The 19,115-nt window shown below is 42.7% G+C and overlaps 1 protein-coding gene across 10 annotated transcripts in view; it reads left to right on the forward strand.

Moving 5' to 3' along the window:
* The window catches only part of SH3GL3 (SH3 domain containing GRB2 like 3, endophilin A3), a 114,002-nt gene that overhangs the window by 59,821 nt on the left and 35,066 nt on the right, over positions 1 to 19,115 (forward strand). For 3 of the 10 annotated variants that reach the window (XR_011250201.1, XM_069558953.1, XM_069558951.1), the window contains exons 3-6: positions 3,910 to 3,982; positions 6,349 to 6,492; positions 11,505 to 11,638; positions 15,738 to 15,896. Coding sequence is in view for 9 of the 10 variants with exons in the window: in XM_069558953.1 (XP_069415054.1) it covers positions 3,910 to 3,982; positions 6,349 to 6,492; positions 11,505 to 11,638; positions 15,738 to 15,896 (510 nt within the window). In the remaining variant the exon portion in view is untranslated. Of the gene's footprint in view, positions 1 to 3,908; positions 3,983 to 6,348; positions 6,493 to 11,504; positions 11,639 to 15,737; positions 15,897 to 19,115 lie in introns of those variants that run through there. The other 7 variants (XM_069558958.1, XM_069558957.1, XM_069558955.1 and 4 more) reach the window with 5 other exon arrangements.

Raw genomic sequence — 19,115 nt, forward strand, 5'->3', positions numbered from 1 at the left:
GGAGGAGACTCTTCAAATACGTAAACATTGATCTAATGTGTGGAGGACTCTGTTTCCATGTGTTACAGCAGCTGCATAGCAATTTTTATCTTGGTTCTGCCACTGGAACCAGTTGCGCCTACTTGGATAAGCTGTTTCAAACTTTCGTGACCTGTGACACAAGGATGATAATGTGTGCTCTGCTTGCCTCACATGGATGTTTTAAGAATTATGCAAAAAAAAAAATTATATGTGTGAAAACATCTAAAAAATCCAGTGAGGGTACTATAGAAATGATTGTTATCATATTCCAAAGGAAGACTATGGACTCTGTGTCTCTGAACAAGCTCCCTGGTCACCTGTGTGAAGCCCTGTGCTGTTGTTGTTTAGTCAAAGTCATTTTTAACTCTTTTGCGACCCCATGGGCTATATCCTGCCAGGCCCCTCTGTCCATGGGATTTTCCAGGCAAGAGTAGTGGAGCGGGTGCCATTTCCTTCTCCAGGGGATCTTCCTGAACCAGGAATGGGACCTGTGTCTCCTGCATTGGCAGGCCTGTTCTTTATCACTAAGTCACAAGGGAAGCCCGTGAAATAGTTTAGGTGGAGGCAAAAGTGGGACCATCACTACTTATCAGTCTCCTCAGTTCCCTTCCCTTTTGTCTTGGGGCCTTTAAACATAACCCTGTGTTAACAACCAGACTCCCCCAATGAGAGAGGGCTGAGAGAAATCAAAGCTTTCTCTGCTTTCCAAGGAAAGGCTTCCTTGGGGGTAAGATGGAGGCTGTAGCAGGTAGCAGGGCTTTCAGCAGATGCTGGGGAAGGGAGTACAGCCCCAGATTGTGCCATGCAGGGTGTGTGGGGGGCCACCCTCTACAGGATGCCCTGGACCTGGTCTCACTGTCCTCCGGGGAGTTTCTTGTTTTCTGGGTGAGCACAGTTAATTTTCTAGAAATGTTAATGCTTTAACAGAAAGCTTATTTTGTTTTGCTTTTGGAAACAGTTTTGGAAGAATGAGAAACACAGAACATTTAAACATCATTGGCATACCTAAAATTACTTTAAATTTCTTTACAAATAAAGATATATTTTATGCAACGTTATTACTAACAAAGTGATTCAGTTGAAAGGTTAAATTTAAAAGCACATTTCAGGAATTTTAGTTTCAGTTGATGGACTGAAACCTCTCTTGGTTACTTCTTTTTCCTCCCCAAACCCAAGTGAGTGACACAACAAATATAAAAATAAAATTATTATCTGTTTTGCTACAGCATCAAAAAGCATGGAAATATCTAATAGGTGACAAGAAGCTTTAAGGACTTTCTACAGCAGGTGAATTAGATGATATTAGGCTCACCTGAAACATAACATAGAAATGACAAAGTTAATGTTGGTTCAGTGGTAAAGAACCCGCCTGCCAATGCAGGAGACGTGAGAAATGTGGGTTCGATCCCTGGCTTAGAAAAATTCCCTGGAGGAGGGCATGGCAACCCACTCCAGTATTCTTGCCTAGAGAATCCCACGGACAGAGGAGCCTGGCGTGGTGTAGTCCCTGGGGTTACAAAGAGTCAGATGTGACTTAGCGATGGAACAACAACAATGGAGAAAGATATGCCATGACAAGTGCTGACCATACACAACAGGGGAACAAAAGTGATGTCAAAGTAAAATCTGAGGCTGAAAGAGTACTGACTGGAAAAAGGAGATTTTAAAGCATTATAGGAAGATGTATCATGTGGTCTATCGGAATATGATGACATCATACAACATTATGCATCATATAACATGGCAGCTAAATATAGAAGGCAAAAGCCATCAGAAATACATAGAGAACTGACAAAAATGCATAGCTTTCCCATAAAATAACAGATTAAATTGACAATAATAAATAGGATCATAGGGAATTTGCATAAAATATGGCTAATAAATTTGATTGTAAGTAAATATAGTCTTCATTTCTCAAATTGAGAATTTATATTCACTTCAAATTCCTTCAAAACAGTTTCAGTAATCAATTATTTACTGGACTGTAGGAAAAAGAAACAAATTTCCTAAGTAAAATCGTAGAACACAAGAATTACAAGGAAGGTATAGTTTCCAAATTCTGGATGTTTGGAAATGGAAGAACATGCAAAAGTAATTCTTATCTCAAGAGGAAATGGAAAGTAAAATTAAAGATCACTTAGTCATGAGAACTCTGTGTGTCAAAACCTGTGATATATAGCTGTCTTAAATGCATTTAACAGAAAGTAAATGTTGGAAGAGAATGAATAAATCATTCAAACCAAAAGGTAGGAAAATAACAGCAAACAAATCACTCTAGGTGAAAGGAAGAAATCAATACAGGTAAATGAGAGATTAATCAAATACACAATAATAACAGCAAAAAGGTAGAATCAATCAATAAAACCAAAAAAAAAAGATAATTCTGGCAGTCTCAACTACTGGACCATCAGGGAAATCCCTTCATTGCATTTTCTTAATCTGAACACATATACCCACCCTACCCCCAGTATTTCCACTTATTCTAGAAGCAAGGTTTTTGTTTTTAACTTTTTTTGTTTTTATGCAATGAGTTATTTTTTCAGTGTTTATCTTGATTGACCGCATTTGCCAACATGGTTAGTGGCATTCTCTTTCATTTGTAAAGGATTCATTCCCTGTATTCATTCCTGGGCTGTCTTGGAAGCACTGCCAGTATGTGCAGAGCAAGGCCTGTTGAGTTTGGGCTGTTTGTTTCTTGGTGTTTTCCCCCAAAAGAAATAGAAGAGTCTAAGTAGAAAGTATTCTCGCCTCTACCTCCTCTCACCCTCACCCTTCAGAGGTGATTCTTAGATACCTGGTGACTTTTCATGTCCCAGGAGAACTGTGTACCTGAAATGACCATTCCAAGTTGTGCTTTAATTAATATTGAATTTATACAAAGTTATAAATCTCAAACCCAGGTCTTAAGCCTTAAGCTAAACATATGGATCTTATTCATGCAGTTAGTAATTTCAGTACTGGGCTTTCCTTGTGGCTCAGTGGTAGAGAATCTGTCAGCCACTGTAGGAGACATGGGTTTGATCCCTGGGTCGGGAAGATCCCCTGGAGAAGGAAATGGCAACCCACTCCAGTATTCTTGCCTGGGAAATCCCATGGACAGAGGAGCCTGGTGGGCTACAGTCCATGGGGTTGCGAAGAGTTGGACACGACTTAGCAACTAAACAAGAACAACTTCAGTATAGAAAACTGGCGATCATTTTTAGTGAACTTCACTTTAGGTTCCATTAAGTCATACATTAACAGATGAAATACACATTTATCACCAACTCATTATGTAATTAGGCAAAGTCCCTTGGAGTTTTCAAACTACAATACAAATGCATTGCTTAGGATTCCCTCAAACTTAACATCAAACCTAAAACAATATTTATTCTCATTATTTTGATGATTTTTAAATTGTTCTCATGAGTGGAATATCCTTTTACTTTAAAACGTTCTCTTTTTGACTATTGATGGTATAAAATAAAGCTATTGAAATGTGGATGGTTAACTTTACTGTATATGCTCATATTTATCTTCTGGTCAACCAACAGCCAGAGTGTCCAGAATTGGTTGGCTTGGTTTTGAGAGACCTTCAAGTATATCCAATAATGTAGTGGAGCATAATAAGTTTTGCAAGTTTCCTAAATTACATTAATATTCGTTTTAATGCTGAAAAAGAAGTTAGTGTTCTCTACTGTCATTGGGAGGAGCAATTATTGAAAAGATGTCCCAGAATCTAAAAGTTAAGAAAATATTCTGTCTACCCAAAATGTTGAAAGGCTCATTGGAGTAAAAATCATTATAACAGTGTTGTTATAAATACTAACTTAATGAAATTTATTCTTCTGTTTTTCTGTTGAATTTGTCATTTACTAATATTTTTATGTTTCTTTCTTTTCTAAAAAGAAAATAGACATTACGAATAAAGCTGTTGCAGAAATTCTTTCAAAAGCCACAGAATATCTTCAGCCAAATCCAGGTAAAGTTAGAAAATGTCTTGAAATATTCAGTTGTTCACTCACAGGTTCTAATAACCGAGTTTTACTGAGCATCACAGATTCTAATAACCAATATCTACGGAGCGTCTGGTTGACATGATCTAGAAACAATGTCCTCTATGTCCAAATAATGAAATTAAGTAGTTTAAAGTTGAGTGACTAAAGGTAGTTGCAGTGTTTCTTAGCTGATGGCAAACAGAGCAGGGGCTTCTGTGAACTATGGAGACGTTATTTGGATGGAGCCTTGATCTGAGAGCAAGAGCCTGCTGCAGGCGTGCGTGTGTGCTCTGTTGGGTCCGATCCTTTGCGGCCCCACGAACTGTGGCCCACCAGGCTCCTGTGGCCTGGGATTTCCCAGGCAAGAACTCTGGAGTGGGTTGCCATTTCCTTCTCCAGGGGATCTTCCCCACCCAGGGACTGAACACGCGTCTCCTGAATCGGCAGATGGATTCTCTACCACTGGTGCCACCTGGGAAGCCCTAAGGCCCTTTTCTAAGGGAGAGAGGCTTTGGAAACCCACTGAATATTTTGTCAATACTTCCTTATTCAGTTGTTTCTTCTGTTTCTTTCTTTTTAGTTCTGTCATCCTGCTCTGACAGTGTCAGTGTCTTTGAAACTGCTCTCACTTCATGGCTCAAACGCTCATGAAGTGAATCGGATAAACCTCAGAAACAGGAGAATATCCGCTGTTCCTGCAGCTTCTTGACAGGAGATCTTCCGTTCCTAGGCACTGAAGCAGGATTCCCTTGATGAAGTTTTCCTAAGTTCTAAATTATAGAGACCAACAGAGGGCGTCCAAGCTTTGAATTCTGTGGATTTCCAAATCTGCTTTTACTTTGTATGAATTTATTATTTGTACATAATTACTGTGATTCCCTTGGCTGAAGGAATCAGCACACATCCAAACATCTGAAAATCTAGGAAATAAATCTAAAAACATACATTGGATAAAATATTCTACATTTTAACAGGATCCTTGGGTGTTTTGCAGGCGCATTAAAGTTCTTGCCTGGAGAATCCCAGGAGAGGAGCCTGGTGGGCTGCTGTCTATGGGGTCGCACAGAGTTGGACATGACTGAAGCGACTTAACAATAGCAGCAGTAGCCTAGAATACATGAAAATAAATATGTAATTATTAAAATCAGAGAAAATAAGTTTATCCCGTTACTGCCTAAAATTATCTCAAACATCACATAGCCTGCAGAATAAAATCCCAGATCCTTAGCTTGGAGTTCAGTTCATAGTACAGTTTTCCCCTAAGGATTTCCTGATTTGTTCTGTATTAATTTCTTCTTCAGTCAAAGCAGCCTACCCTTTATCTGTTGGTTATAAACCATAAGCATTCCTTTTTTGCATCTTACTCTATTTCTGAACTTTTGAGATGGAGGCATCTTTCCATCTTTATTCAGCATATTGTTATATTTTCTTTTCTGTATACCACATAAGACTTTATTTGTATAATGACATCTAGATTTTTTGCCTTCCAAGAACTATGTGTGAACTCCCTGAGGGCAGAGTGTGTCTTAGGTGTCTCTCTTTTTTAAGATTATTATTTGCCCACCTTGAGTAGCATGGGGGATCTTAGTTCCCTGATCAGGGATTGGACCCGTGCCTCCCTCAGTGGAAGCACAGTCTTAACCACTGGTTCACCAGGGCGTCCCTGTCTTCGGTCTCTCTAAGGTCCTAGTAGTTAGCGTGGCATGTTGCACAGAGCTGGGATTAGTCAACCCTCATGGCCTAGGTCAGAGAAAGGATCTAGTGGCTGCCCACCATTTCCCTTGGGTCCAGAAGTGGAGCTGCATCCAAGGGACCATCAGCACAGACTCCTGTTCACCATGGGAGTGTCTGTTGCCTGCTGGTTCTGCTTCCTAAATGGGAGTGTGGCGCTCACTGCCCTTGTACCATAACACTGAAGACCATCAGTCTGGATACACTCTTGGGGGTGGGGGTGGGTGTTAACCACCAATTGGTTTGAAACACCCACCTCAGCCATTCTATTCTTAGTTTGCAGTTGGTCCCTAGGAAAATATGTCTTCCCCAGTGTCTGCGTCTTGACTCAATGAGTTAGCTGTGGGTAGGGTAATGATAGCCTCGGTTACTATAATGTTATTTGGGAGTCAACAGTCTGTGCCCTAATTTCACTTTTTCATCATGGCCCTCAGCACCTATCCTAGTTAATAATCTAGGAAGCCTTGTGAGAAACTGGGTCACACAGGGCCCTTCCTGTCTCTGGTCTCTGACACTGAGTCTAGGGCGACCTTGATTTCGCAGCTGCATTTGTTAAATGCTGTGTACCTGTCACTCTGCTGTGCCACTTTAAGGAATTACAAATGATAATGTTTTTAAGCATACAGAGCTAAGCTAGGAATGCTGAACACTGTGTCGAAGATCCGAGGCCAGGTGAAAACCACGGGCTACCCGCAGACGGAGGGCCTGCTGGGCGACTGCATGCTGAAATATGGCAAGGAGCTCGGGGAAGGCTCCACTTTTGGTGAGTATTACCACGTCACTGGGAGAGCTGAGCACGCAGCCTTCGTCGAGTTTTGGTAATGCACACAACCCTCATTTTAACAACCCTTATTAATTTTTCCTATTATCAAGAAATGCATGTTCAGGGCTTCCCTGGCAGTCCAGTGGTTAAGACTCTGCACTTCCAACACAGAGGCGCGGTTCTATCCCTGGTCAGGGAACTAAGATCCTGTATGCCACATGGCCTGGTCAAAAATTAAATTAATTAAAATTTAAAAAATAATACATGTTCATCGTAAGACATTTAGAAAACAGGCAAGTAAAATAAAAGAAGATGCCAGCATCACCCACAGTTACCTCCCCAGTGATGGGCCCAGTTATACTCTTTGTTGTTCTTTTTTTTTTTAATTTAAATGTATTTATTTTAATTGGAGGCTAATTACTTTACAATATTGTATTGGTTTTGCCATACATCAACATGAATCCGCCACGGATGTACACGTGTTCCCCATCCTGAACCCCCCTCCCACCTCCGTCCCCGTACCATCCCTCTGGGTCATCCCAATGCACCAGCCCCAAGCATCCTGTATCCTGCATCTAACCTGGACTGGGGATTCGTTACATATATGATATTATACATGTTTCAATGCCATTCTCCCTAATCATCCCACCCTTGCCCTCTCCCATAGAGTCCAACAGACTGTTCTATACATCTGTGTCTCTTGTTCTCTCGCATACAGGATTATCGTTACCATCTTTCTAAATTCCATATATATGCATTAGTATACTGTATTGGTGTTTTTCTTTCTGGCTTACTTCACTCTGTATAATAGGCTCCAGTTTCATCCGCTTCATTAGAACTGACTCAAATGTATTCTTTTTAATGGCTGAGTCATACTCCATTGTTTATATGTACCACAGCTTTCTTATCCATTCATCTGCTGATGGACGTCTAGTTGCTTCCATGTCCTGGCTATTATAAACAGTGCTGTGATGAACATTGGGGTACACGTGTCTCTTTCAATTCTGATTTCCTTAGTGTGTATGCCCAGCAGTGGGATTGCTGGGTCATAAGGCAGTTCTATTTCCAGTTTTTTAAGGAATCTCTGTGCTGTTCTCCATAGCGACTGTACTAGTTTGCATTCCCATCAGCAATGTAAGAGGGCTCCCTTTTCTCCACACCCTCTCCAGCATTTATTGCTTGTAGACTTTTGGATCGCAGCCATTCTGACTGGCGTGAAATGGTACCTCATTGTGGTTTTGATTTGCATTTCTCCGATAATGAGTGATGTTGAGCATCTTTTCATGTATTTGTTGGCCATCTGTATGTCTTCTTTGGAGAAATGTCTCTTTAGTTCTTTGGCCCATTTTTTGATTGGGTCGTTTATTTTTCTGGAATTGAGCTGCAGCAGTTTCTTGTATATTTTTGAGATTAGTTGTTTGCCAGTTGCTTCATTTGCAAGAGTTGTTTGTTCTTTATATTAATACTGTTGGTTTATTCTTGTGTTTGTTCATATACAGTTTTAAAAATATTAAAGTGGGCTTATAGTATATATACCCTAATTCCCTTTTGTAATCTGCTTATTCCCACTGACTATAACACGGTCCCTTTTGTTAAACAATCTTCCGCAGTACTTTCCACTGTTTTTTGGGGGGGATAGTTGCTTTACAATGTTATGTTAGTTTCTATTGTACACAGCGTGACTCACCATGTGTATGCATGCATCCCCTCCCCTGTAGGGCGTCACAGAGCACCAGGCTGAGCTCCCTGTGCCCTGCGGCAGCTCCCCACCAGCCATCGGTTTTACACGTGGTCGTGTGTCTGTGTCAGAGCCGCTCTCCTGATTCACCCCACTCTCCCCTCCTCCCCACACACGTGCACATGCCCATTCTCTGTGTCTGTGTCTCTACTCCTGCCCTGCAGGAATGGGTCATCCGGACCATTTTTCTAGATTCCACATATATGCCTTAATATATTTGTTTTTCTCTTTCTGACTTACCTCATTCTGTATGACAGACTCTTAGCCCATCCACATCACTAAAAACGACTCAGTTTCATTCCTTTTCATGGCTGAGTAATATTCCACACAGGCCTTTTTTTTTTTTTTTAAAGACTGCATAATATTCCATATATCCATAGTTTGTTCAATGAATTCCATTTACTGGATATTTAGATTTTTTAATGTGAAAAAAATTTACACAGCATTTATGATAGCCACTTTCCTAGATAAAGCTTTGGAAATATCCAAGATTATGTTCTTAGATGAAATTCCTAGTAATTAAGTTGTTGAGTCAAGAGGATGCTTAGTTTTCAGGTTTTTGAAGCATAATTTCAAATGACCCTCCAGAAGGGTTATACCATATTGACACTCCTGCCAGGAGGGTATGAGAATGTTTTCCAGCACAGTTATACTAACTCTGAGAGTTATCCTGTTAGTTTCCTTTTAAATAACTGATCATCTGATTTCTAGCAAATAGAACTGGTATCTGGGCACTGTTTTAACTTCATTTTTTGGATTGTGTGTGAGGCAGGTTTTTTAGTTATGTTTGTCATCATCTTTGTGAGTTTTATATTTGTGTCTTTTGCTTATTTTTATATTAAGGTGTTCATTTTTTTTTCTTACTGTTCCGTGAACTTTTTCTTTTCTGTAAATATTTATTTGGCTGCACCGGCTCTTAGTTTCAGTGTGTAGGATCTTCGTTGTGGCGTGTGGAACCTTTAGTTGTGGCTTGTGATCTAGTTCCCTGACCAGGGACGGAACCCCGGGCCCCCTGCATTGGGAGTGCAGAGTCTTAGCCAGTACACCACCAGGGTCGTCCCTGTGAGCCTTTCTCAGTGGTCAGAATATTTACTCTTTGTCTGCCACATATGTTGGATGAAGTTTGGCCCCAGGTATGCCTGTACCTTCTGCTCTTGTAGACAGAGATCATTTTAATGGAGAAAGATTTTTGCTTTTGATTTAGTGGGGCTCACTGATCTTCTTTTATGGTTTATGGCTTTGGTATCCTGTTTAGAAAAACATTTCCACCCCTCCCCCTGCACTAATAAACTGTACAAATGTTTATTTATACTTAATTTTCATACCTATATTTTCTTTCCTTACCTTTAAATTTCTAAGCTCTTGAGTTTAATGGACAAATACTGTACAATAGGGTTTTAATTTTGTATTCTCACAAATGCATAGCTAGTTGCCCTAATACTTTTTTGAAAAGTTCAACCTTTCTCAGCTATAGCTTTTCTGTTACAAAATTTTATATATAATATTTTAAATTTGTTTCTGATCTTTCTCTTCTGTTTTCTGGATCTGTACTCTGCTTTGATCAAGTACCATGTTAAGTATCATCATTTTAAAATATATTTAACTAAATTTCCCCTAGAAATTATAAAAATTTCACAGACATACTCACCTATTTTATTTTTCCAGATGAAATTTAGAGTTCTTTTAAGTTCCTTCTACTAAAAACAAAAAAAAAATATTAATTTTATCTTATTTTTTGCCACGTTGTGTAGCTTGCAGGATCCCCAACCAGGGATTGAACTTGGGGCCCATGGTAGTGAAGGCAAGTCCTAACTACTGGACCGCTAGGGAATTCCACAGAAAAGCATATATAATTTGATTGAGATTACTTTAAATTGATAAATTGTGGGTGAATTGAATTGTTAAGTCTTCCCGGAGAATTTGGCATGTTTGCTCCTCTTGTAGTGGTAACAAGGCAAGATATGGCAATTGAGAATTCAGATATTAGGCCATAGTAATTCATTTAGGAAACTGAGGGGAAAGTCTTTTGAAAACTTGAAAGAAAAAAAGACCCTCAAATGTTAGCCTCAGAGGGTATCAGTGTCCTTTGGAGCAGTATAATGTGAATTTTATTTTATTTCCTGGGTGACTGGGACCAAGATGGCCTATTCCTTGTTCTGAAGGCTGACCAGTGAAAGGAACAGGAGAGGCCGCCAGGCAGGCCCTGACATCCGTGGACAGCCCTGCAGGGCATCTGGTCAGGTGACAGGGCAGGGGCTTCGATGCAAAGAGAGTTTGGTCAGCTTGGTCACTACAGCCCTCCTTGTGCTCAGCTGCCAGGATGTGTGCGTGTATGCTTAGTCGCTGCACTCACATCTGACTCTGTGTGACCCTATAGACTGCAGCCTGCCAGGCTTCTCTGTCCATGGGATTTCCCAGACAAGAGTACTGGAGTGGGTTGCCATTTCCTCCTCCAGGGGATCTTCCCCACCCAGGGATCAAACCCGAGTCTCCTGCATTGCCTTCATTGCCAGGAAGATTTTTTACCATGAGCCACCTAGAATCACCGCCTCCCCGCCCCTGCCCCGAATGCCTGCTTGCGTACTATTGCAGGTTAGCTGGTGCCAAATATCAGGGTTCAGTCCAGCTGAAGCTGCCTGTGGCTGCTCAAGCCCGGTGTGGCTGGCCTGCTCTTCACTGCAGGAGCAGATTCTGCCCATGCTGTGTGTGTGACACTGCCAGGCTTTCTTTGATCAGAAAGGGCTGGGAGCCTTAGAACCATCTCAAGAATACAGGGAGTATTCAATACAAGGCCTCAAGAAGACCTAGAAGCCAGAAGCTGAGATGAGGATTTGTTCACTTATTTCTATTGTCATCTTTATTGGTTAATACTTAGCCCCCATGAATGAATCCTTTTCACTGTTTACAAAGAGGGATTTTGTTCTAGTTTCTAAGGAACCTTTGGTGCCAGGTCACAAAACCACCAGTTTAAAATCAAGGAGCTTTATCCCCCTCTAGTGGCAGATACGGCAAGTGCCTCAGTCTGTCGGAGCTTTGGTTTTAATTCTCTGCAGTGAAAAGCGCAGAAGCAGTGAGGAAAATGTGTAAAATAGAAAGACTTTCTCATTTTAACATTTTCTTTTCTCTGGGTCAAGATTCAGAGGTCCCAGACTGAGGACCTTATTTCACATCATTGATCATCACAAACTTTGGGGAAGGAGTTAAATAAATATCACTGTTCACTTGGATTTGAAGTCTGCTGAAGAGCCTTTTTTGTTTGTATTCTCTGTTGAAGGCAGTGCATTGATAGAAGTTGGTGAATCCATGAAGCTAATGGCTGAGGTGAAAGACTCTCTTGATATTAATGTAAAGCAAACTTTTATTGATCCACTTCAATTACTACAAGACAAAGATTTAAAAGAGATCGGGGTAAGTTTTCTAGGCTATAAATCTGCCTGTTGCTACTTAATATGATGTTTAGACTGTTTAAAATCATTAGAACGTTTCCATAGCAACTCAGTGAAAACATCATCTTACTGTGGGTGGTAAAATAATAACTCAGTTATGGTAACCTGGCTTACCAGGAAAGAGTTCCAGGACAGTCAGATCTTTATTCTGTGTCTTATTGAAGCCAGCTAGAAGCCAAGCTCAAGATACCTATTCCTACAGTCGTTTTCACATAACAAAATGATTCCAGAACTTTGTACTGGTTTTTTGATCATCACAGTCATGCAGTACTAGTTGCATCTTTTTTTTTTTAATGCCACCATCTATTATTTATTGTTTTAACTTTTATGTTAAATTAGAGGATAATGACAATGTTGTGATGGTTTCTTCCGTCCATCAGCATGAACCGGCCATAGGTATACACGTGTCCCCTCTCTCTTGAACCTCTGTCCCACCTCCCTCCCCATCCCAGCCCTCTAGGTTATCGCAAAGCACTGGCTGGCTTTGGTTCCCTGTGTCACACAGCAAATGCCCACTGGTTATCTCTTTTACATACGGTAATGTATGTGTTTCAGTGTTACTCTCGCAAATCTTTTTTAGTTTTAAAACATGTTTTATTTTATACGGAAGTATAGCCAATGTTGTGATAGTTTCAAGTAGAACGGAAAGGGACTCCGCCATACGTATGCATGTATCCATTCTCGCCCAAACTCCCCTCCCATCCAGGCTGCGTCTTTCGATTCATTGCACTAGGGATCATTATTTTCCATTACTTCTCATGGAAATCAGTATCTAGGAATCAGCATTTTGTGTTTAGTGTTGGTGTGAGTCTCTTAGTCGTGTCTGACTCTTTGCGACCCCATGGAATGTAACCCTCCAGGCTCCTCTGTCCATGGTATTCTCCAGGCAAGAATACTGGGGTGGGTTGCCATTCCCTTCTCCAGAGATCTTCCCAACCCAGGGACTGAACCCAAGTCTTCTACGCTGCAGGAAGATTCTATACCATCTGAGCCACCAGGGAAGCCCAATTTTGTGTTTGGAAAATGTTAAAAATGGCCCTCCAGAGCATATCTAGGAGCTTTCAGGGACCTGCAAATAATCACACATCACTTGCTTGGTGGTGTTTTGGCAGATGCACAAAAGCAGCCTTGAGACATCCACCCCACCAGGGACTTCTATTCTGGAGGGACAGCCTGCACTGAGACCTTCTTTGGGCACCCTCTTGAGGAGCTGCCCAGAAGTCTAACACCTGGGGCCTTGAAGAGTGATCTGAGTGCAGCCGGGGACCAGCTTGGAAGTCATCTGAACTTTGGGGAGATCCCCCTTTTCCTTTTTCAGGCCCAGTGATTCTCCTGGTGTGGTCCCAGAGCGAGCAATAGCATCATCATCTTGTGTTAGAAATGCAGATTCCTGGGCTGTATCCCGGAGCTTCCCAGGGGAGAGTCTGGGGTGCCCGTGTAGACGTTTAGAATTCACACTGAGACCAAGGGCTATGGAGGGGAACTTGGCGAGGTTGAACGAAAAATGAAAGCATCCATTCAGGAACTCCCAGAACATTCTGCTACCCTATGCCCAGCACCTCGCTCAGAGCCTTACTCCCACTGTCCTCCTTTTTCCTCTTCCATATCAGGGCAATTGCTGTCTATTCTTTTGGAGAAGGCAATGGCAACCCACTCCAGTACTATTGCCTGGAAAATCCCATGGACAGAGGAGCCTGGTAGGCTGCAGTCCATGAGGTCGCTAAGAGTTGGACACAACTGAGCGACTTCACTTTAACTTTTCACTTTTATGCACTGAAGAAGGAAATGGCAACCCACTCCAGTGTTCTTGCCTGGAGAATCCCGGGGACAGGGGAGCCTGGTGGGCTGCCGTCTATGGGGTCGCACAGAGCTGGACACGACTGAAGTGACTTAGCAGCAGCAGTAGTTGCTCCCTCAGGCCAGTCCTCCACTGGGCCCCAGAATCCTTCGTCCTCACCTCTTCAGGGCCTTTGCCACATCCTTCATCCTCTCTCTAGAACCTCCCTTCTTCCCCGTTCTCTCTATTGACTTCTTCTGGTTAATGTTTAAACACATCAGCACAGCAGACCTTGACTCCCAGCCTCACATCTCGGCCCCTGCAGTCCACTCTCCACATCGCAGCTAGAGCGGTCTTCCTAAGGGACAAGCCCTCCAGGGGCTGCCCACGGGGAGTAAAGACCTAGCACCTAGTCCCCAATTCCCAGTCCTTCCTCCTCTCTGTTGATTGACTGGTTGGGCTTGATAGCGCCTTCCCACTGAGCTCTTTGCCCAGCCTCACTGAATTAGGTACAGTCCCCATGGCACTGGGCGCTCTCTCTGTTCTTTCTCGTTCTCCTTTTCCCCACTTCTCCCGGCTGAGCCATCTCACCTCACGGGTCTCAGCTCCGATGTTCTGCCCTGTGGGAAGCTCTTGTTCTCTGCTGGACTTAATCAGGTGCGCCTTGTGCTGTGAGTATCACGGCTTCTCTGTTTCTGTTGTTTGGGAGAAAGTGCTTTGGAGTAAGGAGTCAGGTTTTGTTCACTGTTGTAGTCACGATGACTAGCACAGCCTTTGTGCTCACAGATTATTATTGAACAGATGATTCTAGAGAAGAGGCATTATGAGCTGTGGGGATACCAAGGTATCTTTCCCAAATGCGGAAGCTTTAAACCAAACACGTCCTTTGTGGAAACACATAATATGCCCTTTCTTCTTATGCTGTTGTCCTTGAAGAAAGAAAGAAACTTCACTGGACAACATTGCTCTTCCACTCAACCTGGTTCAGTAGGGTGGCTGGATATGAATGTGGATCCTAAATAGAAAGTGGGATAAATGTTCAAAATACACATAGCCTTAGATGTTTTTCCCTATGAAAAAGATAATTTTTAAGTGGTACCACTTGTTACTCAGCTCTGGTTTGATGGAGAATCTGTATACATTTAAACCTAATACTATAGATGATCAAGACTTGTGTCCAATATTCATTAGGCTTTTCATAGTCTCAACTATGCTTTATGTATCCTGGACCTCCTGAGTGGAAGCCCATTCATGTAACATATCCCTGACATATCTATAAAAGGTCTTATTGGAGTCAAAGAGCTTTTACAGACATTTCATCACCCATAAGTAGCCAGGTTAAGCCTGGTTGTCCCCATTTACAACCATAGTTGTGGAGGTATGGAGGGGTTTAGAGACTTGCCCAGAGTCACGGAACATGTAAGAGAGATGGTTCTGACTTTTTGTCTCATACTTTGTTCTCCCAACCATTGTGGAAGTTAGAACCAGTGCTTCCCACTAAAAAGAATAGTCAAGCTACCCACATGCTTCAGTGGGAGAGTCTGTTTTGACTTACACTTTCAATATCAAATATCTGTTTTCCAGGGCTTATAATTGTAAACTCCCTTGACCTGTATAGTGATCCCTTCTATAGTATTTCTGACATGAGAGCCCTCAGCTTAAACAGACTGTAATGGGGAACTTACTACCACAGAAGGCACTGGATTCCACGAATGGACACCTCTAAATTGTTATACTTTGTTAAAGAGATCATACTTTCGGTCCTCTGTGTGCATTACATTCATCAATAGCGTTTATTCAACTTATTTTGTAATTATTTGGGAAATTTATGGAAGATCCCTAAGTATTCAAGAGGATACTAGAAATTTGTGCTTTATAATCTACTTCTTAGTGAGGAGTTGCCAAAAGAAATGTACATTTTTGGGAGTATGGTTAATTTGGTTGGAAATTACCTAGAAATTAATGGAACTTAATTGAAGGGTTCTATAGAGAACCTTGGAAAATTAATCTAAAACCTGATACTGCATCTTTATGTTCCATATAGACACTCATTTAGTCTGTCTTCCATCCATCCATCTACCCATTCAATCATTCCACAAATATTCCTTGTTGACCAGCAGTGAGAGGAGCTGCTAACAGATGCTGAGTGCATGCAAAAGAACTACAAGGTGGGGTCCTGCCCCCTAGAATTTATGCTGAGAAAAAGCAATGACTATTTTCGTAATGCCAACAATTTGTTTGTGTTGAGTGTAACAGTTCTTTGAAGGACTCCTTTGTCTCTTAGCACCACCTGAAAAAGCTGGAAGGCCGCCGCCTGGATTACGATTATAAAAAGAAGCGAGTAGGTAAGATACCAGATGAAGAAGTCAGACAAGCAGTAGAAAAATTTGAAGAGTCAAAGGAGTTGGCTGAAAGAAGCATGTTTAATTTTTTAGAAAATGATGTAAGTATTTACACCAAACAGGAGACTTTAATGTGAATGAAAAAGTTGACTGTATGACGAGGGTCGTCAGCATGTTGAGGAGCTTGGGAGCCTTAGTTGTTACAAATTTTTGGAATTTTCCGTAACCATTATCTCCTACCTCAGAAATAGCTTCGGACATCCAGCAAGTCCTGACTCAAATCTCAGATCTGGAGAGGGTCCTGTTTATCCTGGGATTACCTCAGAGATGCGCTTAGGTCAGCCCTGGGGAGGCGGGATTGTCTTGGGTGAAGTGCGTGATAGAGCTGCCCTTGTGATATTTGAGGCTATACTATTGGTGGTTTTGCAGGTGAATGGAAAGCCCAAGAATATGGTAATTTGTGGTCTTGCTAAAACTGAAATGTGCTCTGGGAGGCAGATGTTTGAGGAGGAGCAGCTTCCTTGGCTCATGGGACGCCTCACTCATCATCCAGCTCTCTGATGCCTTTGCTTGTCACAGTGAACCTTCAGGATATGAAAACATGGCCAGCTTAGTACCTGTGAACTTGGGGATTGTGAAGGTCTTGACACAGATCCCTCAGAAATGCTAACATTCTCTTGTACCGTGATTCTTGCCACCGGCTCTTATTTTATTTGTGCAAGTAAAGTTAGATTTTGTGTGCATGCTCAGTCGCTCAGTCGTTTCCAGCTCTTTGCCGTCCATGACTGTAGCCCACCAGGCTCCTCCATCCATGGGGTTTCCCAGGCAAGAGTACTGGAGTGGGTGGCCATTCCCTTCTCCACGGGCTCTTCCTGACCCCGAGATCGAACCCATTGCAGGCACATGCTTTTCCACCTGGAAAGACCAGGTGGAAATGAAACTAAATAGGATGGTAACCCCCAAGTGGACACCATGAAGGTTGAAAGCCACTCTTCTTTGCCTTGGCAATGAGAGGTCATTTGGCATTTTTCAAGAACGCTTGGCCACCTGCCTCTGGAGTTCCTGCCTTAAGCCTGGCCTTGGTGAAGCCATGAGCCACCTCAGCCCAGCATTACTTTGGTCCTATTTGTTGAACTTTCCAACCTGTTGGAAAAAGTCAGAGGATTTATATATCTGCAAAACTATGTTCTACTTACAATAATTTATTAAAAGGTACATTGAGGTCTTGCATCTTTTGAGTCAAGTCAAACCAAGTCTCCTGAGCACCTTTTATCTGCCATGGTGATGTCAAGGAAAGATTATGTTCAATGTTAACAAGACATCAATCCTGGAGGAAACAATTTGAAATTCCCATGTCCGTTAGACCCCAGTGCTGAGAAGCACATTCTGTTTCTCCTTTTAAATATTTTATGATTTTTTTCTTTTTTACACTTTATGAAAAATGAGAAGTGGTATAACAGTTTTCCCTTGTTGTTTGCTTTCCCTTAAAAATACAAATTTCCTTGAAATTATCCCCAAACCATAGGCCATTTGGTTTAGTTTTGTCTTGGGTTGCCATATTGATTCAAAAATGAAGTATTTAGAGAGTGTTTTGAGAGGCATCAGATGCATGTATTCCTTACTGGGCTGCAGTAAAGATCGCCCCTCCGGCCCTGTGCCCTTTAGAGATGGATTTAAACTCTGAGGCAAACATGCTATCTAACCCATGTGCTTTGTCGTGACCTTCATTCATAATCTGTGATAAGCTATTACAAAGTACTCCATTAGGGAGCCCTGAATCAATTTCTCTATCCTTGGTGGTTGACCCAAGAGACCTCAGTTTTCCTTCTAGTATCAGTCAAAATCAGAAATAATCCCTTCCTTATAAAAGCTCAGTCATTTGTCCATTTGTTGACAGGGACAGTATTCTGCTTGTCTCAAATGAGTTAACTATCCTGGGAGGTATCCTGCTATCCTGGGAGAAGGCTAGTTTGTAACTCAGGACTCACAGAGGCATGAATTTCAGGGTTCCCCCTAAAGTTTCCTTTAGCAGGTAAAGGTGGGGTGGTTTCATTCAGCTCTGAGGAGCAGGGTCTGCTCCCTCATTTTAGGACCTGGGCTCACATCTCCATGGAAATCGACTATTGAGATGGGAAGAGATCAAAATAAAGAAAGGGTGAAGGCCTTTGCAGGCTTCCTTGGTACGAGATTCCTTCTCTTTCTCTTCCCACCTTCCCTTGTGCTGTTTTTAACCACAGTGGTGCTTACCCATCTGTGTTGTGGTTGCTGATTCTCGAGATAATGACAGTGCTAAGGAGACCGGTGGTGGTGGTGATGATGACAGTGACGAGAGCTACCATTTACGGAGTGACTCATGAGAGGGAGGCTGCTCTTAACTTTGCCCTCTCAGGTTTACAGTTAAGAAGACTCACAAGTTATTATGGAAGCTCCGGAAGACTGCCTTCATCCTCTTCTTGTGGCAACCGCAAGAAAGGGACCCAGAAAGGGACAGCCTTGTCTTTTTCCACAACAGTGTCTGGTCACATCCAGGTGGTCTGGCAGTCTTTTTGAGGAGGAAAGGTCTGGAAAATGTTCTCCAGTTCCCCTTGATTCTCTAGCCAACGGGCCATTTGTAGGGGTTTCCAGGTGAGGTTGCCTATCTGTCTTCTCCATCTACATTCTCCCCAGTGGGAGGTAGGGGGGCAGGCATACAAGGACGACAAACCAGCCCCCTGCCTGGAGGACAGGACCGTCTGGAAAATCATGTGGGCGGCTTGGGCCTGTGCCCACGTTGGGCTCCAGCTGCCTCCCCCAGGCCTGGTCTAACCTGTAGAGCCACCCTCGGGGAGTGGGTGGGCCGAGCAGAAAAGTCGCTTTACAAACCCACTCTCTTCAAGAAAACAGACCTCCTGGGCCAAGACCCTCTTGCCTTTCCAGTACAGGGTCCGTTCGCCCTGATCTCATCAATCAAACAGGCCTCCTCCTCCTCCTCCTCTGGTGTGGAAAGAAGGAAAGGGTGGTGAGAAGGACCTGAGTGGTTCACACCAACACTCCTAAGGGAAAGCGGCCTCTGTTTTCCTGCCAATTTGGGGCAGAGTTGGGAATGCGAGAAGAGTCCCCTTTGGCCCCCCACTGTTGTCCCTGGGGGACTTGTCAGTAAGAGTGGGACTTGAGACATCGAGCATTGCTTCATCTCTGGCTGGGGGCCGAGTAGCTTCCTTATTCTACACGCAGGCGCAAGCAGGAGGCATTTGGGGCCTTGAGCTTTCCAGGAGCCCAGAGGGGCAGGTCTAGGATGGTTCCTTCGCTGGGTCAGGCTGGGACTGCCAGTGCCCTCAGAG

This window comes from Ovis canadensis, chromosome 18, assembly GCF_042477335.2.
Source record: "Ovis canadensis isolate MfBH-ARS-UI-01 breed Bighorn chromosome 18, ARS-UI_OviCan_v2, whole genome shotgun sequence".
NCBI lineage: Eukaryota > Metazoa > Chordata > Mammalia > Artiodactyla > Bovidae > Ovis > Ovis canadensis.